This window comes from Hermetia illucens, chromosome 1, assembly GCF_905115235.1.
Source record: "Hermetia illucens chromosome 1, iHerIll2.2.curated.20191125, whole genome shotgun sequence".
Taxonomy (NCBI): Eukaryota; Metazoa; Arthropoda; class Insecta; order Diptera; family Stratiomyidae; genus Hermetia; species Hermetia illucens.
Genome location: NC_051849.1, coordinates 76,365,100 through 76,390,855, shown reverse-complemented (window position 1 = coordinate 76,390,855; position 25,756 = coordinate 76,365,100). Strand labels below are relative to the sequence as shown.

Genomic DNA, 25,756 nt, shown 5'->3' with positions numbered 1-25,756 from the left:
TGATCCGCATATAAAGGCTCCTATATATAAAATGCCTGAACGCCCCTTTATTCTGGCAAGTCTTGCACTAACTGTCAAAGTAGTTGCAATTCGTATGAAATTTAAATCCTTGTTTTGTGTTGATAGTCTTTGTGATTGTCGGTAAATTTTGCTGCAAAGTTGTCCCAATTTGTCTGTTCGTGGAATCATTAAATCCAACTAGTGCTCTGCACTTCAGGTGGCCGGAATTCTATCTCCTGTACTATGTTGTGAGTGTGTTCTCCTGATACCAAGATCTAATAAGTATCAAAATGTACTGATGTGGTTTGCATAAATTGGAAAGGATATTGAAAAATACGTTCCATCTGCTATCTACCCTTTATTTATTAGATTCAAATATATTCATCCAAATATCCGTGACAGTGCCCCATTTCAATTGAATCAGGTTTAGGTTTGTTTAGCCCTTCAGCGGTAACTTAAATTTTCGGGCGTAAATCGACATAACCGCGCAATCAATTTTATTCACTGTAAACCAATGTCAATACTGCATCCCATGTACTCGACAGGTGGTCGCCTATGTGGAGTCACAAGGAATCGGAAGGTAGTTTCCTGGAGACAGACTTTTACGGAAGCCTCCTCACGGCTCAGATATTTCCGGTGGCTGGTATCCAAAAACAATAGGGTGTTACATGGACATTCATTGGTATGAATCTCAATGTATTTTTAAATGAAGGTGGACAAGTGCAGATTGACGTCTCTTCTGCCTCATTTTTTAAGGTTTTGTGTAAAACAAAACCTTATTAAAATCGATTCAATGTCTGTCTGGCTGTCTGTCTGTCACACGCATTTTTCTCCAAAACGGCTAAACCGATCCGAACGAAATTTGGTGGACAGATGGGAACTATGAAATCCCACGCATACAGCGAGTGGCATAAATAGGTGGAGTTTAAAGGGGGGCTCCCCATACATGCAAAGGGGGGATTCAAAAATTTTTTTCACCGGATATAGTTGTGTGGGGTATCAAACGAAAGGCCTCGATTTGTACTTTCCGAAACTGACATTAGTTTTGGCATAAATTGCAAAGTGCGTGAGTAATGAGTCAAAATGTACGCACTTGAAGTGAGACAGGACTCATTTTCGGAAACTACCCAACCTAAAAATCCGAAAAAAATCAGGGTGGTGCGCCTAGATGAAATCTAGGCCTCAAAATATGTCCCATTCCGATATCTGCTCAAATAAACTTACTAATAGTATATTACTACTTTTTAGAAATTTACTGAAAAACCCCCCTTAAATTCATCCTAGGACTTCCAAATGTGTGCCAGCATAGGGGACAATATTTCGTATATATGTGCTAAATTTCATGGAAATCAGGCAATTAACGCCAAAGTTATAGCAGTTCAAACTTAGCAATTTCGCACAAGTTTACTGCTTCCACAGCCATGCAAATCAGATGCTGACGTCATAATTACCCGGAATAATTGACATTCGCGTGGAATATTAAAGTCACATTTATGAAGAATCTATTTATCTGCAGCCCTTTTTAAGGTTTTTTGTAAAACACTTATGTGAAATCTAATCTTCGAGAGATGTCCCATTCCGGTATCTGCTCAAAAAATTTACTAATAGTATATTATCAACTTTTAGAAATAGACTAGAAAACTCTCTTTAAGTTCTTCCTAAGTGTACTAAATTTTGCACCGACATAGAGGACAGCCTAGTGCCTACACATGCCAGATTTCATGAAAATCCAACTATTATTGGGAAAGTTATAGCAGTTCAAACTTATCAATTTCGTGCTAATTAACAGCATTCTAAGCCATACAAATAAGATGCTGACGTCATAATTAACGAGAATAATTGAAATTCGAGTGAAATATTAAAATTCCGTTCAAGAAGAATCTAATTCTCCCTAGCCCTTTTTTTATATTTGATGTTGGTTAAATTGTTTTCATTCGCTAATAATATTAACCTGAGGGCGTGAAGCGTATGAGGTTGACCATTATCAACACAGGGCTTTCCATCAAATGATTTATTTAAATCGCTTTCTAGAAAATAGAGGGCAATGGAGTTTTTAGCTATATTACACGGAGCTGTCGTGCACTCGTCGCTCCTCACATCTTTTTCTTTTTCTTCAGCCTTCAGTTCACAGGCGGGGTCGGCTCGTGGTGATCGGTTTCGTCATTTTATTTTATCAAATGACTGATCAGGATGTAATCGCGAGACCTTTAAATCCCCATCCAGCGTATCAAGCCACCATTGTTTTGGCCGGCTTTTTGGTTGCTTACCATTCCTTTCGATGTTCTGATCAATACTGGTTGTTGAATTCTCGCGTGAATTACGTGACCACACCAGCGAAAACGCCTCTCTTGCAGTTTTTCCACGATCGATGCAAACTCATATCGATCGCGGATATTCTCATTTCAGACGTAATCAAAACGTGCCACGCCACCAGTGCAATGCAACATCTTCCGCAAGGCGCCGTTCATTGTCCTTTATAGTCGGCCAACACTCAGAACTATAGAGAGTGGCAGACGGACGACATTGCAGTAAATTTTAGATTTGGGTCGTGCGCTGATACGTCGATCACAAAGAACACCAGTTGGGGAATGCCACTTCATCCAGGTTGCATTAATGCGTGAAACAATTTCATTACGCAGTTCTCCATTGGCTGATAGCGTTGACTCGAGATATTTAAATCGCTGAGTTCTGGCAATGGAAGTAACCTGCCCTTCGAGATACGTAAATCGCTCAGTTCTGGCAATGGCAGTAACCTACCCAGAACTGAACGATTTCAATATCTCGGGTCAATGCTATAAGCCAATGGAGAACTACGTTATGCTCCTTACATAGGGAAACACAAAACCTTTTATACCTGAAGCGTCAAGCTTCCGGTTTCCCGACTTGTTTGGTACTTTCATGGACACCATAGATGATTACGATCCTGTTTGAGAAAAGAAAAGAAGAGTGACTATAATTTGAATGACCTTGCATTACCTAGGCGTCTCAAGGTGTAGATTGTGTAAACTTCTCTCGGACTTCCAGTATTGACTACTAACACGGGAAGCTCATGCCCGGCTGAGGTAATAACTTTCCTTTGAACTGGGGCGCTTAGAGTTCACTCACAGTATTTCCTGCTTATTGTAAAAAACGCCTAAAAGGTATAGTTATGAACCTACTCATCTCCCAATATAAAATTTTATTACGTTTTGGAAATGCTTCCATCTCTCGGAGACGAAATGGTTTTCGGGTATGACATTTTGCTTTCGTTTACCATTTATAATTGCATTACGGGAAGTGCGAACGTTCTCAGACAATGTCAACGAGGCTGCCCAGAACGCTCGCTCCAATTCCAGCGAGAATTTAATTGGGCTAGACAAGATGGTGGGACTCTGAAGGGCAATCCTCTCCCTATTCCGGCACTATGCTAATTTACTCTGGAAAGCATGCCGGAAGTAAGCGTAGGTCTGGTCTTGGATTAATACTTATGGTAACCGCAAGACGCATCCTCATTTCTCAGAAGGCGTTTTCGGACAGGATATTGACTGCGAGAATCTGGTGAAGAGTGAGAAACATTTCAATAATACATTGTTACGCGCTAAGGAAGTCATCTGAGGAGAAAGGCACTTTATATGAGCAATTGTATGCTGGGTAGCCGAGAGTTCGCAGAGATGGCATTGGGGACCTGAATGCCAACACCATCCTCGGGCATGTGATGGAGAGACAGTCTTGGTGACCGTAATGACATTGGTGACAAGTTTGCGGTTTTCAGCAGCCTGTATCGTCGCGTCATATGCGGTCGATTTCGCTTCATTTGACCAGCAACATAAACCTCTGCGTTAGCATAGCATAGATCCACCTTATTAAAGTATCATCATCACCATCACACAGTTTTTGGAAAGGCGCACAGTCAATCGCCCCTTCAATGTCCATGAATACCTCCATCGCGTACTCACCCTTCAGACTTGTATCGTGTATCTTTGACGGGAGATACCGTCCATACCAGGTGGTTTGAAGTGTTCAAAGGACAGTATGTCAGGTCTCACCTTTTTATTGGTAACAGCTTTCGCAGTTCACCTTGCAAAACTTGCGTGTTGAAGGGGTTGCAACAACCGTCAACTCTCTCCCTTCCTCTTCTTTCACCAGTTTTCTCGCACTGTGTACCTCCAAGAGGGTCTGTCATCGTAAAATATCCTAGCCACCTTTACTGATCCAATGCCACAGATTCTATTAAATCGAACCCATGGCTCTTGCATCAGAAAAATGTAGGGGCAATCTTGCAGCTTTGTGAGCTTCGCTGCCAGCAGATAGGAGGAGGCTTTGGCATGCTCCAGGTTTATTTGATTAATCCTTATGTTTTCGGCGTAAACTTAGTCTAATGTGTAATGGAAAACTGTTAGAAGCGTCTACCGCGGTCCGCGAGTGAGAGGGTTTCCTCCACACCGTACCACCAGAGATTCGATCCCCTCGTGTTGATTTCTCTAAGAAGGGCTGCACTTGGAGGTACAGCAGTTCCCATGTCGTCATCCATGGAAGGGCGCCCATTGAGAAAACCTTGATTGTTAAATCTTGGCTTCGTTCCAGGCACATATTTCTCACAGGCATTCCTAGAGGATGAGAAATTGTCCTTCTGAAATTTTCCCATCCTTGGAGGAAATTCCCACCACAGCAGTCAGAAATAGGCTGCAGTTTGCGCATACGTCCACTTTGTTCCCGCCTTTGTATTCCTGTGGGAGAGACCAGCTTCGTTAAGATCTCTCTCGTTGATTTGATCCCCTCCCGGGACACCGGTCCCAACCCCGCGGCACATGCGGATGTAGGTCCTAGTCCGGAGCACAATAAAGCTTTGCCAATCACAGATGTGTTTATATTACGCTTCTTTTGCGCGTATTACCACTGACCGGGGAGTCTGGTACGTCCAATGTGGGTCTCACCGGGGTTATTAGTTTATCCCCACTTTCCGTCGAAGATTCTGCTTCCTTGCGTCCGATTTCTCTGAACATTACTGCACCTAGTGGTAGAGCCACGTCCATATTCTCATTCCCAAGGTGCTTCATCTTGCTTCGCAGTGCCTTTTGTTCCCGGCGAGGAGCCTTCCCAGAGTCATGGTGTCTAGGCCTCTTCGGTCCATTTCCACATACCGGCGTTAAGCCAGTAGCGTCTACGTCACCAGCTTCCCTTTTTCCGCTCTTCCCGGTAAGGATGAAGGAGAAGATTCTGACAGGCAGGATTCAGCATGTAGTTCCCCTTAGTGGTTGAAGTTCCCTTCTGTCAAGCCTTCCTCTTCCGTTTGCGGACTGTAGTACCGCGGACGGGTCGGCTGTAGTCAGATTTCCAATTTCTCTCAAGTTGAGAGTTGCCGTATTTTCCTTTCTGGCTGACTTCGTCGTAGGCACTAAATGCAGGCTTTCAATTGAGTCGGAAAGCATGCCGGATTTCTCCGTAGGGGGACATGAATGTGGTGAGGCCTCCAAAATCCGCGCCTTGACAGCGCTAGATTTGAAGACTGTGTGGGTAGATTTGAAGTCTGTGACTTCTTACAACTTGGAGTGTTCAAATCCCTAGCTTCCATATTCATGTTTGGACACCCTTAGTGTGGTAGTAAACTCCTACAGCCTCCCCACAACGACAAGGTGGTGTCCGAGGTGGAGAAAATCCCAGATTACGCAAGTTTTGTCACATTCAGTTATTTGAGATTATTATTCTGACCTACTTGTACGCAGTTTGTAAGTCTTGTCGCTTACCTTTATGATGGTGTTATTCTGATCTAGTTTCTAGATGAACTGCGGCCAGGACAGGAATCTCTTTTTTTTATAGTTAAATATCAAAATAAATTTGGTAAACAAGGTCATATTGGCCTAATATACACATTGTAATAAGTGGTGGATTTGTAATTAGTATATCTGGATTAGCAAAAAAGGAATATCTATAGTTGTAAATTCTGTTTTTATTGATAATTTTTGTCTGGTTAAAAAATTATATTTTTCTCCTCCAACAGACAACAAAATTGCTACGCATTGAATTTTAACTAGTTTTAAAATGAGAGGAAACAAGCGTAAACGATCTAATCAGCGGCAAAGTAAACCCGATTCAAAACAAAACAAACAACCGAGGCGCTGTCCGTCGCCCCAGGAGGGATGTTCCAAATGGTTGTATAATTCCCCTGCTACATCTAAGAAGAATAATCTGAGGTCCAGTACTGAAACATCTTCACAAGGAAGTATTGTGGAATATTTCCAAACTCGCTCGAATGCACATTTACATGCAACTCCGAACACTTCTCAACAAGATGAACAGATTTCAACAAAAAGTCGAAAACCAAAAACTAACGAACGCACACAGGAAAGTATTGAAGACAAGTGTCTTAAAATGTCTTTGAAAGAATTCCGCGACAATACAAATGTTGTAGACTTGATCAAAAATGACTTTCTGCAGCAAAAATATTCCGAAGATATCTTAAGGAAAAAGATGAGCTCAATAAATATATATGTTGCGCGGGTCTATGAGGCTTACAGAAAGAACCCTGAATACCGACGAGTAGCTATGTTTGATAATTTGCGAATAATTTCAAGTTCACAAGAATTATCCGATTCTGACAGTTTATCGAGTGATGCATCCAAAGCCACTGTACTATGCAGGAAAAACGATGAGTCGGAATTTGCAAAACCTTCCTCGGAAAAACTTGTAAGAAGTATTGAACGAAATAATGTTAAATATAATGCTAACCGAACAAGGGACGAGTCTCAAATTGTGAAAGAAAAGCCTTGTCCAATGTCGAAGAAGAGAAATGGTACGAAAAGCTCTTCAATCAAGGTGGATCGCAATTTGAGCCAGAAGGGCGAGTGTGAATTCACAAATAAAAACCAGTCGTCGCAGCAAAGCGTGGAAGACATGTGCCTACGTATGTCCTTACAAGAATTCCATAAAAATACGAATATTGTGGAGTTAATCGAAAATCATTTTTTGAGCCAAAACAATTCAGAGGATACTATAAAAAAGTTGTTTGGAATCATGCATGTGTATGTAGAACGAGTTTATAATAAATACGTAAAAACACCAGAATACCGACAAGAAGCCATGTTTAAAAATTTGAAGATAATCTCACCTTCAGAATCTTTATCTGTGGAAGAAAGTCTGTCGTCTAATACGTCTCGGACAAACGCGAGAAAAAGGAAACGAAGAGAAGCAGATGAAAAATCCGATTCGCCCATTCCTCCCAAGTTGCGTAGATCTCCTAGGAAGTCGAGGGAAGCTAATGACTCAATATTGAACATAGAAACATGCAGCAAAAGCGGTGTAGCCAGAAAGATCCGACCTAATCTGCAAGACGAAAATTCCAGTAATACAACAGAAGTATCTAAGGGGAAGGATAATTCTCAAACACCACCGGAAGCTAGACATAATTCGGACCGCAACAAAAAAATGAAAAGTTTTTTTGAAGAAAACCCGGGAATTACAAGGCTTACGGACGAAGATAATCCCCCTAAATCACCAGTAAAAGAATATTCTTTTTTGAAGGAGAAGGATGATAAAATTTCAATGTTGAGTGGTGAAAATTCGCTTGAAGTTTCTGGTAACGGTTCAAAACGCACAAATGAAAAGAATAGTTCCGGTAAGTGTCCTTTTTAGTTAAAAAAAATATATTTGCATTCTGAAAATAAATCATTTACTAACTAAAGTAAGAGAAATTATAGCTTACTCTGTGTGAGAAAATTATCTTAAATTTTCAGAGCTGAATGGAAGAAGTGATTCACCAACAAGTGGAATTGATTATAGAAGTGGACAAGAGAGAAAGCAGAGCGTCTCACCACGAAAGAGACGAACAGAAAACTTTTCTAATCCTACTTCAACATACGTAGAAACCGGTAATTCAGAGTTATCTAATATAGATAATGTAGAATTTAATCTAATCGAAAAAAGTCAGCTTTGTGATGATGCTTCTATCGGAGTATCACAAGAAATAATGGCAGAAAAGGTACCAAATTCTATTGAAAACATCGAAAATAGAATTCGGGATCAGTATGATACTAATAAAACACCACAATCGGAAGAAGCCAAAATATATCTCAAAATGTCGTTGGAGGAATTTAAAGAATTCACAAATATCGCTGAAGTAGTCAAAGATTATTTCATGCAGAAATATTCAAAAATAATATCGAAAAAAATGATGGACGTGTATATCAAGAAATTGCATAATAAATATATTTCGAAACCTGATTATTTATATAATCCAGTGTTAAAGAATCTACGTATTATTTCAAAGTCACAAATACCTGAAGTGGAAGGCTCATTAATGTCTATCTCGAGAAAAAGGAAACATACTTCGCTAAGTGAGGAGTGTTCTCCTGAAAACTCTCAAATTACCATGGAACATGTAGAGTATCAAAGTCCAGAAAATAGTACAACACCAAACGGTGGATTGTGTAGTGACATTGCAGATGCCAAAGAAAAAAAAGACAACTTTTGCATAATGGCAGCACAGGACACACATACTTCTGAGGTAACTCTCGAGAAAAGTAATATCTCAGAACAATCTGTGAAAGTAAATGAAAATTTGGAAAAACAAACGACTCCGGCGGATAAGAAGAATATGAATAAAGCTTCGGATTATGGGGCAAACATAATGACAGCAGGTCTTTCATCAGAACTCGAAAATAGGACAGCGTTTACTCAATCTCATTATGTAAAGCCAGTTCAAGAGAAAGCAAACAACGACCTAAGTGATGAAAATGGCCCATCCGGATTGATTTCGAATGTAGCAGAAGATATAGAAGAGGATATTCATTCTGTATTGACAAACGACGATCAAATTGAGAAAGCAAACAACGACATGAGTCAGTGTAATATAAGAGATGAAAGTAGTTTGCCCGGATTGATTTCGAGTGTAGCAGAAGATACAGGAGAGGGTATTCATTTAGTATCGGAAAACGTCGATCGAGTTGAGAAGCCTAATCCACACACAGAAAAACAAAGTTCCAACTACCAGAAGAAGAATTTTATAGAATGTACAAGCAAAGAATATAGTGAAATAATTGAAGAAAATTGTCCAAATATAACTATTTCACCACAAAGAATTAATCTTAATGAAGAGCTCTTCTCTGTGTCGCATGAAACCAACAATTCTCAATTAGGAGATAATCCAATTACATCAACAGTTGAAAAATCTAGTTCGATATCGAAGCAACAGACATCGATTGGCTCATCTCGACAGAATGTCTCTGCTGATTCCGATAAATCGAGCAGAAATGAACAACATCGGGAAACCACTGCTACAGAGGATACCAAATTCTCTAACACCGCAACTTCGGAAAAACATTTAGAGACTAGCAGCGCTGTCTCTGAAAATTCTTCAAACGTTGGACTCGGTTCGAAACGGGTTAAAACGATGGAAGAAAATATAAACGGTGTACGAATTATTTCTAAATTTAAGACAGCGATCGAAGAAAGCGAAAAAACTCCCAATAAACAACAGCGAACAACAACAGCAACGAGCCCAGAAAGTCCTCAAACGACCTTACAGCGAGGACCAACAACAACTGTGATTACCATTAAGATAAGGAATGATAAATTGAATATTAAAAAGCTTGCTGAACGACTTGCTGCACTCTTCAGCTCACGGAGTCTATTTACTTCATCCGATTTGTCTTGCGAAAAGGACAGTAGCAGTTCGGAGACAACTAGAACATCGAAGGATGATGAGAAGGGGTCGCAGAGTAACGGTTAGTTTTTGTATTTCGTAAGGTAGTGGAAAGTATGTTGGCGGTATGTCTAGAAAATTCATTATTTTTTTAATAAGAAAACTGTAGAAATGTTTGTCAAAAAAAACCCCAAAAATTAACCATATTCTTTGTAGCATCAAACCGACCACCGAGCCTGGAAAGAGTTGAATTGGTAAGAATTCTTGCAGTTTAATCATTACAATTATAAGTTTTTTTAACAAATAATACTTTTTTGTTTTTGTAGAACACTAGTCGCGATGACCTCAACATCACGTCTGAAGTATCTTTCCATAATACCAGCCCGAATGCCAAGTTAAGTCATCCTAAAGAGCAAAACATTATAAGCCAGGAGGTAAGCAATTAAAGTTTTATTTATTTATTAAGTATTTTTTATTCATTATCTCCATGGCTTGAAGTACGATTTCACAGTTTTTGTTGAGATCAGTTTAAACCGCGTTAGGCATGCGTCGGGAATAATTTGGATAATACAATAACGCTTATATGACGGGAATTCAGCAAGAGCATTTGAAATACATTCAAAACGTGAAATGTTTTTGAGATTAATAGACAAGAGGTGGATATCCCCAAATACAAATTTTTTGTTTTGAAGCGTATATATGTATTTCGGGAGCATACCCCCTTCTTCAGTACAAAGCTGCTGAACTGCTACTACTACTAAACAATTGCACAATTCTTTTTAGTAGTTCTATACTGAAGAAGGGGTGTGCCCTTCCCGAAATATAAATGTGGTATATATGTTTCAAAACAAAAAAATGTAGTTTGGAATAGCTACTCCTTGTCTATTAATTTTAGGCTGGACTACAAGTAGCAGACGAAAATCTAGTCTCTTGGGTGCTATGCCCCGAACGAGGGGTCCGTGCACAAAAACATTTGGTAATTATCTCAACAGCAAGATCAAGTTGAGACTATTGTGTGCTAGTGTTATTTCTGTTTTGCAATATGGGAAATGAACTACGCTGTTACTCAAAAGCTCTAAGCTTTCGTGAACACCTGTCGGCGTCGTATTATCGGAGTATGCTAGCCTGACCTTATCTCAAGGTTTATCACTCATCCGCTCTGTGATCGGAAGGCGGAAGTGCATTGCGGGCTATGCTATGCAGTGGAATCTACTCTCCCAAGATGGTTTGCGAGTGGGTCGCGCCAAGGGTACTTAGTGCAGAACTGTAGAGGAGGAGTGCGGGCGTCTCGGGAAGTCGTGGGGGGGAGGGGGGGGGAACTGAAGGGTCCCACCAAGGAATAAATGGCAACCATATATATACATATACAACTTTCTCACAGTCTGCCCTGGATTCTTGTTTTAATATGCGTAAGATTGTTTCATGCCAATGCTCTCTATGTTACTCAAAAGCTCGAAGTTTTCATCAATGTATGCCTCCCTCGTCTCATTAGGGTATTTTGGCTGGAGAAAATATGATGGATTCTGACGTATTGATGAGAAGGCGATAGTGGCAGCGAATAGGTCAGACATTAAAATAAGCGGCAATTGTATTGCGGGCTATGCTATGCAATGGAACCCACTATCCCAGTATGGCTGACGAATTGACTGCCCTACCGACCGTAGCATATAACAGTGGAGGAAGAGTGGAAGCTTCTCGGAAAATCGTGGAGGTAGTTCATGCATATTGCCAGAAACCGATAATTGCACTATGCTCTGGAGTCTATGCCAATCATATATATTGTGAACTAAAGGCATTTATCTGTTTGTCTTGTTAAAAGTCTATGCTAATTTTTGTCTGCGTTATCATTTGTGTCATTTAGTATGGTGCTGCCACTGATTGAGGAGTGAAAGCTACAGCCCACAAGATTAGCTCCGGGATCCATCTCCCTGATTGCTACAGGCTGATCCTATAAAGTTTCTCTATTCTCTTGTAATGGCTGAGTGCTAGAAAATTAGTAATGTAACACATCTCAGACAGAAATCTAATCGGAAAAAGCGTGAAACATTTTTAGGACCGGGTGTCCCCCAAATGCCCTATACCCTACTAAAATTTGGATGACTCTTTATTAACATTTGATTACATTAATTTCCTTTTCTCCTCTATTTTTTTTTCTTTTTGGGTCAATTCATTTAAGTACTGAGTGTCATACTTCCGGTAAGCCATCGAACTAGCAATTGAGTGCCTCTTCGTCAAGTTGGGAAATTCCTTTCGCCAGGTGTTATTGGTTCAAAAAATTGGAGCCACTTCACCCGTCGATATTAATCTTGTTAGAGAGAAGAAGAGCACAAACGTAATAGGCAACACGGCTCCATTTGTCAGCACCCCACAAAATCTCTTTGATTCATTGAAAACCAATTACCACTTAGAATCCTGTCGCTTGTGCCTATATATGGATGGACATGCTCCATTCAAATAACTAGTTTTAGTCTGCCCTATTAGGATGCGCTATTCCGTTCTTAAGACGGCGTTCTTCAGATCATCAAGCCTATATAACGTTAAAAGACGTGAAAAATCGATGCTGAAAAGTGTTGTCCCTAAAAAGTGAATCCAGACAAGGCAGCCCTTTGGCTTGGGCATTCACCCTTGTTTGCTACTTCCACTTTGGTCGGCGTCGTGAGACATTCAAGATTTTTAATTATAATCACATACTTTCCTTTTTAATTTTAATTTTCGGTTTCGGATCGAGTGCCTACTGAGAAGTGGATAATTTTTTAAAATAATTTTGTAGAAAAAGTTAATTACATTAAATTTCATTGTCATTGATGGTAGCTTCTACCAAACGAGAGGGATGAAACTGCGGAAGAGAAAAAGATGGTCAAATGAAAATAATGAATATAAGAGAATACAATTTTGAAACCGATGATAACTTCTTTTTTTTAGGGTCGATCAGAACCGACAACGACTATGAGGACGAAATCCGCACACGGTTGTTAAAGCAGAGCCTATTTCAGCTTACAAAAACTTCCGTGTATGACCGATACCACACCCGTCTGGTTGCGGGTAAAATCCGGTTGAAGAGGCTGCGGTGGGCGGGTCACTTAATCCTCGTCATAAGGGCAATATATGTGTTAGGACAATAAGATAGATTATACCCTGATTCAGACGGAACTTTTACGGATTTGGAAGTGGTGGACTTCTGTACAAAACCCGGATGTCTAGCGAAACAATCTATTCTCAAACCGAGTGGAAAATCGGGCGGTTAATCGTCATATTTTCCAAAATTCTTGATGTTGGCGTGTGACCGACCCGTTTGTTATCATCCCGAAAAAAGTTGTGTCGCTCAGAAATACTTGAATAACTCATAGCAACATCTACCGGGCACAGGTCGCGTTCTGTTTGTGAAGGCCTAAGGCCAGCCGCTTTGTCTCGCCCACAGAAAATTTATACTATTTATTGATCTTACAATCTATGTATGCTACAGGCTTTGGTGGTAGTGGTTTATTAGAATTGAAGTGAATGTTTTTTGTAAAGTCTTCTTTAAAAATAGGTACTTTTAAGGAGCGATAAGAAATTACATACTTTGTATTCAACATATCCTTCATTTGCATCTTATTTTCTAGTCTACATATTCTTTATATTTTTTACAGTCATCGGAGGTGGAGCAGAATGACAACATAGCGGATACTTCCACAGTGAATAGTTCGACTTCTAATCACGGAAACAGAGAAAGTGATGATGTAGTCGAAAAGGATAATTCATATCTAGTGGAAAAGTCAATAGTTGACTTACAGCCATTGAATGAAATGATTTCTGGCAAAACGGGAGAAAATAACTTTGCAATGGATACTAGTAATCACAGCCACCCTGGCTCATTCAACGTTGAGCAAAATATCTCTTTGTCAACTAATTTAACGAGGGCAGAGGCGCCACAAACATCTCAAAGTGAAGAAAGCGGATTATCGGATAGAAATGACAATGCCGATAATGAACAAACCGAAATTGAGAAAAGCCAAGACAATATCTTGAAGGAACATAATTATAATATTGAAATCCCCATTAAGCAGGAAATAGAATATTCGCAATACAGTGATGAAGTAGAATATATTCCAAACCCCGAAAACGTAGTTACTGTTATTGAAGATTTAGAACCCAACACTGAAAATTTGTTGAATGAAATGTATAATGCAAGTGATCAGGACGATGCAAATAAAACTCTACTGAATTTACATCAACAGTTTGAAAACTCAGAACTGGAATATACTTCTAATAAAGGCAGACCTTCACTATTAACATCAAAGTTGATTATTTCGGAAACCGAGGGTGATTGCCCTTCTAAATCCGATCAGATGAATTTGGCGCCAGTTGTAATAAAGAAGGGAATGCCTTCGTCATCTTATAGCTCACGAGAAAATGATGCCGATTATGATCCTATCGAAAGTCCTTTAGAGCAAAATTTGGTTGAGGAAAGGAGGATTTTAAATAACTCAGAAAGGATTCGAGAGATTTCTACATCTACACCGGTGAGTGAATTAATAATATGTCGCAAAGTAAACGAGATTTTTTAAAAGCGACACCATTTTTATTCAAAAATCATTTTTATTCAAAAATCATTTTTATTCAACAAGCATTACAACGATCAATTAGCAGGTCAAATGAATTTTTAAGCCGTTCTATAGGATTTTCCTTCAAAATCGCGGTCGATGCCTTTTGTAAAATTTCAATATCGGCATAATGTTCTCCTTTCAGTGCCAGGTGTAGTTTTCTAAAGAGGTAGAAGTCGCAAGGTGCAAAATCAGGAGAATACGATGAGTGGTTGACGGTTAAAATGTGATTTTTGGTAAAATCAATGATAAGTGTTGAGCGATGAGCCGACGCATTATCGTGCAAAAAGCGCCACTGTCACGACCGCTTTTCTCAAATCTGGCTACCTTGGGTTCTCCGTTCGGCACTTTGACGCTTTGGTTCGGGGTCATATTAAAAACATCATGTCTCGTCACCAGTAACAATGCTGTACTTGAAGTTTGCCTCCTGTTTTGACTCTTTAATCATGTCATTGTTATGTTGGATTCGGAGCCATTTATGCTCATTAGTCATGTGTGGAACAAAGCGAACACAAACCTCCCTGATTCCTATTTTTTCGGTCAAAATGCAATGAAGTGAATCTCTTGATATTTTCAATTCCGTTGCGATGTATCGTAACGAAACTTTTGTGACAGGGATGTTCGTCGTCCTTGATGTCTTCTCGACCTTCTTGGAATCGTTTAAACCAGTCATGGACCCTGTTACGGGGTAAACGATTATTAAATACACTTGTTTCATTAATTAAAATGTCTCAGTAGAAGTTTTACAAGTTTAAAACAAAACTTAATATTCCCTCTTTGTTCTAAACTCATTTTTCGACCGATACTATAAAGACACTGTCACTTATAAAGCAATAACTCGGCTTCTAATTGTGCATAAATTATGAAGGATGTACCTTTTCCACAATTACTCCTGTTAAAAGATAGCGTAAATCTCTATTGAATATTTTGAAAAAGTATCGTTTACATTGCGACAGACCTTGTATATATAAATATATTTTATAATTCCAACAAGTTTTGGAAAATTTCAACAATTCAACTTATTCTCAACTAATTCTTATTTTTTCCCATCACTACATCCAAATAAACGCAGATTACATCATTAGATGCGGCGGCTAATATCTCTACTATTGATAATATAAATGAAGCAGCGGTGCACAGTCAGTTGATTAATGGGGTAAGTTGATTTATAAATTTAATTCAATTAACCTATAGAAAGCAATGAGATTATCTAGGAAATTTTCTATGCTTTCATTAAATCTTTTCTGAATTTATAAAATTAGCAAATTGTTGTGATTGAAGTAACCAATATTTGTTGGAATGCTAGACACGTAAAATCGAATGGAATACCATTGAAAAAATATGACTTCGGCAACCTGCAACTTCTATCTATACTATTATTGTATGAGCACGTCTGCCGGCTACCATTTATATTAAAACTGAATTATACTTTAAAGTTGGGTATATATGGTAACTGCTGAAAATATTTATTTATATTTAAGTACCTTCCCGAAATCCTGTATTTTTTAGTTTCTTTGCATAAACACAACAATCTCTTGAATTGAACTGAATTGCGCTTTCCGTCCCTACCATTAATTTCCGAAATCCAAACAGACCACAAACCAAATAGGGAGCAACTTATTCCCTCCTTTTTGTTCCATGGAACTCTCGTTTTGGCTTAGCCCCCTAGATTCAAAACATAGTAAGCGGAGACAGCTTTACGGTTTCTTACCAGGGCAGAGGCAACTCGGCAGACGCTGCCGCTGGTAGCAGCGTGACCGAAGCGGTTTGCAGAAGTTTATTATGTTTGTTAAAAATTAATAAGTCGATATACCGGAAGCTCGTGCTTCGGGTATATATAAACCGCTGATTTAATGCATAGATATATCTATCAGAATTAGACTCTCTGCAAACATCATTAGCACGTATATATACACCTGCGAAATAATAGCAGTTAGACGGCAATTTAAATGATTATGATTCTGACTTGGAATTGAACTTTTATTACCTTTTTATTTTCAAATAACAGAAAAACTATCCAGTAATGGTATGCCTAAGAAAAATAAACACAATTTCTTTTTTTGTTTAAAAAAATCGAACAAAATGTCAGCAGTACAAAAAACGAGGGCTCAAGAAAATAAGAGTCGATAGCACACCACGATTCTTGTACCGCGCGCCAAAGCATGCTGTTGTTGTAGGGTTTTACAATACTAACGGCATTCTTGACATCAGTACATAAATTCCCAATAGGGTGGAGCCGATTGCGTAAGGCGGCATGATGTTTTCCAGTATGTAGACATAAACATTTTGGTCCATCGTTGATTTTGTCCAATATATTGCGCATACACCATAGAATGAAAAGCAAGCCAACACCATAATGCTTGTACCGCCGTGCTTAACTGTTTTACAGTATATTTGGGGACAGAATAAGGTGGGCGACTTACATAGGTACGGGACCCTTTGCCATCATACAAAACAATCTTGGATCCATCAGACTATAAAATGTTTCTCCATTTCTCGGTCTTCTAACCTAAGTGAGTTTTGGCGAACTGTACATATGCCGTTACATGCCTTTTACTGACCAGAGGAACTTGTCTCGTCCTTCGAGCTTTCAAATTATTCTTTCTTAATCTCCGGCGAACAATTTGAACCACAGCTGCCACATCAGGTTCGTCTTCTAGCTGGGTTGCCGTCATGAAAGCGTTTGTCTTGCTGCAACGGACTAACCGCCTCACTAACAAAGAGGACATTGCTCGCTTCCTACCTCGAGTTTCAGGGTTACTTTATAATTTGAGTGCATTTGCAATCATTTTCGCTGAACACCGCAAAGGACGCTGGATTTCCTGGTACTTTCTTAATCATGTGTTTTATGATTTCCCTTTTCTCCGAGATGCAGTGGTCCCCACGTCCCACTATTGTAATAATAACAATATTTTTTGATTCAGAACTAATCAAAATCAATAAAACATTCTTATTTTCTCATTAAAAATGTATTTTGTGGACGAAATATAAATTTAAGCCGTAGAAAATCCTTCGGACTCTTTTATTTTCTTCGGCCGAGAAATCTAACCTAACCATTTAAAATGCCGTTTCCTAGAAACCGTTTGATTGATTGCTTATACTTTTCAGCTGTGCACAAAGTAGACACTCAATATACATCCCATGCAATTGGAAACAAAATTAAATACTTAGTAGGAACAATATTACAATTAAAATTAACGTCAAGCCCACACTGCTATTTTTTTTTCGTAACTGTACCTACATGTACACATATGTCTACCTGGAGTAATTGATATTGATATTGATATAAATGACTAAAAAACTAAAACAAAATGTTTTTTTGCGATACAGAAAATAAAGGAACATTTTTAACTTTAGACACCAGCAGAAACTTTATTATAACACTGTTTTTGTTTTGCTCCAGTCATTCGTCGCAGAATGAGTGTAACTATGCTCTTTCTTCATTCAACATGATGCCACTTTGTTGGGCCTCTTAAGGTCTTAATCGTCATGATTAGAATAAAGAGTTATTTTACCATTCTTCACATTATGCATACGTAGACACATATTCATCATCATTATTAACGGCGTAAATATCGGGATCCGGTCTAGACCTGCCTTACTAGGGAATTCTAGACAGCAGTGTTTTTCATATTCCTAAAAGCTGTCTGAGGCACTGGCATACACCATCGCTCCATCTCTGGCAGAGACTGCCACGTCTTCTTCTTTTGCCCCTAGACTTTCCAGGCCAAATAATATTCACCTATATGGTTTAGGTGAGACGCCCAACGCAGCCTATTGAGTCCTATTTTACCCACGACGTGTACGGAATCACTCATCCTCCATTGCTTTCCGATATTTTGGTTGTTGAACAATTCATCAAAATACTACTCTATTTTCATATGATTAGAAAACAGATTCCGGCAGGATGAGCACCGAGCTGCATATGGCTTCATTCTGCTGACTTGATGACAAAGGTTGGAAGATGGTGGTGTTCGATTAACACGTGGTTAATTTGATTGAGAGAGGGTTTGGTAGTAGAGCTAGCAGGTTTTGTACTCCATAATGGGTACCAATCCACTCTTTCGCTCTGGAACCTATACTACACTTTCACCGCCATACATCCATATTGGCGGAAATAAAACACTTCTTGGTTCAATAGAACTGGCATGTAATCAAACTATAATCTCGCAGTTATTTCTCTGATTTTAGAAAAAAATGTTGACGCCCTAATCTTATGAACCATGAGTTCAACTCTAGAAGCGAATATCATGTCTTTCAATCTGGGTGGCACTGAGAGGCACTCCAGTATCGGATTTTTCATCTTGGCCAATTCACTTTTAGAACATTAACTGGCGTGTATTGACACGTTATCCTGTTTAAATATTAACTTTTCACGGACCAGCGAACATTCTCGTATTCTGTCTAACCCAACTAAATTAATGTTATTACGTCGAACCAAATACTCTGCAATACACAAAAGAACCAAGCCTTAAGTAAATTTTACGGAATGAGAAACTAAGCGCATTATGTATTACGCATCTTTTCCCATTCATGCGTCCAATATAGCTTCTTTTCCAGAAAATTGCGACATGCATGATTAGATTTTAGCATTTCTTCGCAAAATAAATATCGAAATTTCTTGAAAGCTTGATGTATTGTATTTTTGGAGACATGTGGCGCCACTTGATTCTTAAATATTCTACAATTCTTAGCTGTTTTCATTTATCAAAATTTTGATAGCTTTGGCTGGGGACTTCTGAATCGTTTCGAAGCCTCTGATTTTCGCACATCGGCAATGTCATTGCTCGAATGAAATCCTTCCGATTTATTTTTTCGGATGTCTTTTGCACATGCACATGCCTCATAGCTATTTTGTTCCTTCTGTTTTTGAATAAATTTGAATTGACTAAACATGTATTTTGAAATACAGGTATATTTATTTATATGCTGCGAAAATGATAACTGGGAGAATATTTACGAAGAAATCCTCAATAAAAGTAGGACATGACTTTTTTAATAATAACATATTTTTTAAGGTTTCGTTCGTAAAACAAAACTATATTAAAATCGGTTAATTGTCAGTTTATCCGTCGGCCTGTCTGTAACACGCGCTTTTCTCAGAAACGGCTATACCGATTGACACGAAATTCGGTGAGAGGGAGGAAACTGTAAGCGCCCACACATGTAGTAAGTTACATCTTTCTACGTTGAGTTTATTTCGATCAAAATCGTACTGTCACTAATAAAGTTAGTTAGTAAAGTTGTCTTTTGCCTTTAAATTTACTGCAATCCCAAATACTAAATATCAATATCTCGCGCATGAGCACTAACAAAAGAAGGTGTGTGAGATATGAGTTACTTCTGTTTATAACATGATCATCATAAACGGCGCAACAACCCATATCCGGTCTAGGTCTGCCTTAATAAGGAACCCCAGACATCCCGGTTTTGCGCCGAGGTCCACCAATTCGATATCCCTAAAAGCTGTCTGGCGTCCTGGTCTACGGCATCGTGCCTTTTCGGACTGGATCACCATCATCCATACGGATTAAGTGGCCAGTCGAATTTTATCCACAACCTGACGATCATGGTGTCGCTCATCGATTTCGTCGTTATCTAAACTAAGGAATCGTCCATCCTCATGTAGCGGGCCAAAAATTCTTCGGAGGATTCTTGTCTCGAACGCGGCCAAGAGTTCGCAATTTTCTCCGAGGAATACATGGCAAGATCATTGTCTTGTATAGTAAGAGCTTTAACCCTATAGTGAGACGTTTCAAGCGGAACTGTTTTTGTAAATTTAAGGGGGTCATCCCGTGTGAAGGCAGTTTTTTTTGCCTTTCTTTGAAAAATTATTTTCGAGGACTGGATAAAGATAGAAATGTGATTTTTTCACCATATGTTTATTGATACCTCTAGTGTATGTGGTAAATTTTTCAGCTTAATATCGTAGCTAGTTTTCGGAATACGTGTCAATTTATGCACCCATCTCCAAAAAAAGGTGTTTTTCTGCTGCCACGCTGGAGGGCGCTGTGTTCATCAGAGGAAAAAAAACTAAATGGCATTTTAATGTGGACAATATTCCACGGTCCGCAAATTAGGATAATTAGAAAATATTAAAAGGTAAATTTTTGATGGGCTTTTAAACTTAATTTTTTGGATTTTGGTGTTTTTTTACGGCCTTTTTTATGAATAAAAAAAAAAACTACCAGTCCGATTGCAATTATCCTAGTTTGCGGACCGTAGAAATATGTATTAAAGAAGTCGTGAAAATTTGAAAGAATTTGGTTGGATAGTTTTTGAGCTATGGTGCCAGCCGATTTTCAAGATGCAGTTTCGAGAAAAACGCATTTGAAAATTTAAATGTGATTATCAACAGTAAAATTTTCACTTACCATTAATCTACTATACCTGGTCCATAGAGAGCACCCTCCGTTTCTTCAAAAAAGTCTTGTAAGGCCGATTGTTGCTCTCTGGTTTCAATTCTGGCTCTTTTAGTGAGGTCAGTCGATCGTCGTTCGGACCGCCAAATTTGCGCTTCATTACGGCGGTCGGCATAAAACTGACATATGTGACCACCTTGACATCCCATTGTCACTAGAATTTTGAGAATGCCATTGAATCCTTCATTGAAAATAATTACAGTCAGAAAAGTGGCTATTTCTACGACCTTGGCCCCAGAATGAAGGTGTTTAGGAGCGAAAGTCCAGATTTAACGACTCATTGTTATTCTGGTCTCTGCTCCTAAACATCTATTCAAGAGATCATCTCGTGACAAATCTTCGTAGATTGGTTTGATGACGGTTTGAACTTCTTCAGTCAAAGGTGCCTTCTCGTGGTAGAAACTATCCAGTTCTCCTTTAGCTTTCGCTTTGCGCTATTTGCACCAACTGTCCTCGCCTGCTGGACAATTTTGATGCTGAGGATTTCCACCTGTAGAACATTTATGGAAGAAAGTTGCCCAAATTTCTTGCTTCATTCCTTCTAATGAATTTGCGTATCGACGAATAGCTAGCCCAAAAAATGTAGTGAGGTCGTTAATAACCTTATCAGTAAGTTTTCAAGCCTTTTCCACCGATGCCTTTGTGATTCTTCTTTGCATTTCTAAGCCCCGTTTCCATTCTTTTCTCGACATGTCCTACGCATTCCTTTTTTACTACTACGTATATTTTATTATTTGTAGAAATTTGCAGAAATACCGGGGAAAACTCCAGCAAAATCCAATATACAATATACAAAACTTGTCGCAATTGGAACATCCATGTTCATGCTTGCTAAAAGTTTCTTTGCTGATGTTGATGCGAAGTCCTTTTTCTTTTTTGATAACTATCGATTCCCATGAAATACTCGTTGTTTAGTGAGAGCATAACGTTGAATGTTAAAGCGATCTCCCTTCGTACGATCCATTTAAAAAAATCATTGAACACACAAACAGCACAATACTTATAACAAAATATAACTGAGTATAGCTTGAAAGCCTTTTAGTGCTTACTCTAGACTGGATTATCCTTTTTATTCCAAACAGCAAATAAGTTTAGACAATTGCTTGGTTTTCCATCTTTTTATATTTATACCTGTGTTCGAATTTATAAGGCTCAGGTAAAAAACTAACAGGTAAAAAAAGATTCGACACTCTTTCTCATCGAGTACTCTAGCCGCGGCTGCAAACTCCTTCCCTGTTTAACACTGTAATTCCTGAACGACTCAGAATATCGGAAAATCCCTTTGTCCACATATTCTGCACTATATATAGATACAATTCATGCAAAAAAAAATCGATTTCTCCAACCCGACACACGGGATGACCTCCTTAAATAGGCTCTGTTGGCTACCAACAACCGTGCACGGGTTATTATTAGCTGTTATCGATTGTGATTTTCGATATTCATCATAGAATATTCTTCTTCTTTAGCCTTTGTCTGGTTCACAAGCAGGGTCGGCTCGAGACCATTTTTGCTATGAGACGACCGAAAAACTTCATCTGCATAAAGCAATGTATAGGGCGCTGGACATTAGATATACCGTGTGGCGATGTCGATAACAAGAACAAAGAGGAGTGGCGAGAGGGCGCTTCCTTGATGAACACCGACAGAGACACGAAGCGATTTTGATATATCCCCCACACTTCGAACTGTACTTTTTGAATCATGATAGAGCAATTGAATCCAGCGGAACTAGGTGCTGTCGTTTCTCGACCTTAATTTTACATCGTCATTCAAAAACCATACGGTTGATGAACCGTTTATCGGCTTGATGACCCTATCAGAGTATTTGTTCTTTCTTGTCACGCTCACGCTCTTTTATTGGTGACTTGATTCACAAGACGGTAATCAACGGCCGATGTTGAGGTGCGATGGTCTCATAAGAAACGGCTTGGCAGTCAGTGACAGCGGTAAAATGTCGGCATCATTTAAAAATATAGTCAATTAGCATTTTACGGTTTCTGCTATAAAATGTAGGAAGATAAGGCAATCATTTAATGAACCATGTATTCATAAGTACAAGATAATATCCGCAAAATTGACTATATGCTCGCCACCCTTACTGCGTGTTCCAAACCCTTTTCCCCCATGACACCTGTCGCTATCTGCCTTTTCACATGAACATTAAGGCTGCGTGCAACATAATATAATCATCAGCAAGCACCTTGCAGGACTTTGCATCGCGGTGTTAACCCATCGGGTTTCTTGTAGAGCGCAGATATCAAGGCGCTTTTTTCGGTAGGGCTCTTGCGACTTCCTCGGTCTGATCAACTAACTACGTCTTGACGCCGTCCGTGCGTCAAGAATTAATATCAGCTTTTGTTGTTTTCATTAGAGGGGAAACCTACTTTGAAACACGCTGTAAATGCGTGAGCAAATAAGAACTTCTTCCGCGGTTGGTTGTCTAGAACTTTATCGGACGTTGCCTGGTCGAGAGGTTCGCTACGGTCGGATTTAATGGAAAAATAGTGCTAATTATATCCCACAGCAAGTCAAGGCGGGTAATCGACTTTCCACCAAGAAATATTATTCGGGAATACAGTTACCAGAATCGCAATGAACAGATACGATGTAATGGGCAACATTTGAAGGGAATATTTTGTTTCTTTAAAACACTGATTTTATTCAATAAAATTACATTCTACTTTTTTGTTTTTCAGTCGTTTTACATAACTGGATTATGAATTTAGATATCGGGGTCTTTCAAAATGTAATTTCCCATCAAACTGATTTTGGTATTGGCTATTGCTACCCAATAGCTAGCAGTTTCAGCAAAATCCCCGCATTCGATTTCGATATAATTTGAAATGAATTAAGTTTCTTCTCTTTTGAAAAATTTGAGGAAACGTAGATGAATTCGTTTCGAAATTCATGATTCAATTGTAGTAAATAACATTTTGAGATACTAAAATATTAGATAAATATAATGCTTTTTCGGATTCCAGCATCTAATTGATTACTTAGTTTCTTTCTACTGCTTCCAATCTACTAATGCATTTCTTTGTATCTTTCTTTCAGCATTTGGATGAAGTGAAAAAGATACATACAAAGTCCACTTCTGAGTTATATGATTCGGGTTCTGAGGCCGATAAAACTGGCAACGACACAGTCATTGAAAGAGAAAACTCAAAGGAAGTAGGCATACCTGCATCAGAGGAGGATGGGGTTTGCGAAAGAATAAACTCAGTAAATAATGCACAGCAAACTGAAAACGGTATTTCTGAAATGACATTGAAACAAGAAATAAAACAGGAAATAGACCTATCGTATGGCGAAGATGTCGAATGTCTCGACTACCTGCAAAGGGATATATTCATTCTTGGTGATTCGGGCGAATACAACTTGCAAAGAAAGGAAATGGCCGAGATCATAGAATCTCAGAATGTGTATGTCTTGCCCAGAATTCCCCCCCGACTAAATATGCGTGATAGTCAAAGTGCAGATTCAAGTAATAATGCAGGTGCTAAAATTCATGCTGGTAATAATAACACAACACAGGAAAACGGAAATCTCTCATTAGTCAAAGCCAAAGCGCTCGTTAGTACACAAATGCAAACATCTCAACTTGTTAACAGAGGTCCTCAAAACTCCGAGAAAATAAATAGTTCTATCGACGATATTGATCCGGATATTGATTCGAAGAACAAAAGTGTTACTAATGAATTATTCTATACAAGTTTTGGAGAAAATCTTTCAATAACTCAGCTAAATGAAGTTAAACAATACTTGTTAAATACTGATGAAGAAAATGTGTTGACTGGTGGTATTTCAATGCCGAAATCACAATTATCGACTCCAATAATGTCCAGTTTAGGCAGTGATGAAAATATTTCTTGTAGTAATGAGCATACAAATTTAACCCCGAATTTGAGTACGTCGAACGAAGAAATTCCTCCATCGTCTGAGCAGGTAGATGGTGTTGCTATTCAGACTGCTGCGAAGGAAAACTCAACTAAATCTCAAATAGCGGTTGAAAAGCAAATCACACAGAGCCCTTCAAGGGAATCTACATCTGAACCAGGACAAAGTTTTTCTCAGCTTGCGCCTGAATCGGTGTCAGTAACAACTAAAAGTAGAAAGCAGTTATCCTTTGAATCATCAGCTAAAAACGAAGGTTATTTAAGCGAAAAATTACCCCATGAAAGCACTGTAGATCGCGATTACTTAATTGAAGATACGAGTCCCGATCCCTCTCCTCCTACTCATTCGCAGTTGTTGAATGCTGATCTAACTTACGTTTGCAATATTCCTATTCCTTCTGATGAGGCGGACAATAATAGAAAAAGCCAAGAACTCGTACGCGAGAACGAAAACACAAGAATGTTACAAATGTCTCGTGTTATTGAAAATCAAGAAAATAACGACCGTATGTCTAATGGCTTAGGATATCAAATGAACTTCTACACTCCAATTGAACCTCGAAACTTTGCCTATCTCACATATCTTGACGTAAACAGCGTGAATCTCGGGAAAGATGTTAGAAAATTATTTTATAAAAGCAACACAACGTTCATGGAATGTTCGAAAGAGGTATCGGCGAAAGTCATCATAAAATTTACTATGGGACGTCTTCATACGTTAAAAATTCTAGGGAACACTTTGCAAATATTGCTAGGATTATCAAACAAAGAATGGGGTTCTGTCTTGAGATTAGTTAAAACAATTGAACAGTTTGAATTCTCATCAGACGATCCAGAACCGAAAACTCAGTCTATTCCATACAAAATACTTTACTATTTATTTAAGACTTTGCCTAAATTTTCTCAAGCCACTTTACGATATGAAAAGACGTTCGCTAACGATGAAGCGTATTGTGTACAGATTGAATATTCCAAGCCAGTTAAATCGCTCACAGAAGCACTGAATCCCCTGATTCAGGATAAAATGGAGGTGCTAAGAAAAAAGTGCGCACTGATTTCTTAATTATTTATTTTGAATAGTCTCTTGTGTTTTAAGGTCTTTTGTTAGAATATTTTAAAAACGATCTGGTTTTGACAAGAATAAGTTGGGTTGCATTTAAGCCGAAAAATATGTTTGTGTGTAGCGTGATAACTAATTTTATGGATGCAAATTGAAAGAAATAATTATTGTTTAGT

At 38.7% G+C, this 25,756-nt stretch overlaps 1 protein-coding gene across 1 annotated transcript; it reads left to right on the top strand.

The window, feature by feature from the left end:
• Positions 1 to 106: 106 nt before the first annotated feature.
• Positions 107 to 25,756, top strand: LOC119646157 (MATH and LRR domain-containing protein PFE0570w-like). Its single transcript, XM_038046528.1, has 8 exons — positions 107 to 248; positions 5,978 to 7,591; positions 7,710 to 9,698; positions 9,833 to 9,870; positions 9,943 to 10,050; positions 13,246 to 14,118; positions 15,272 to 15,355; positions 23,679 to 25,756. The coding sequence occupies exons 2-8, from the start codon at positions 6,019 to 6,021 to the stop codon at positions 25,581 to 25,583; spliced, it is 6,570 nt and encodes a 2,189-aa protein (XP_037902456.1). The 5' UTR covers positions 107 to 248; positions 5,978 to 6,018; the 3' UTR covers positions 25,584 to 25,756.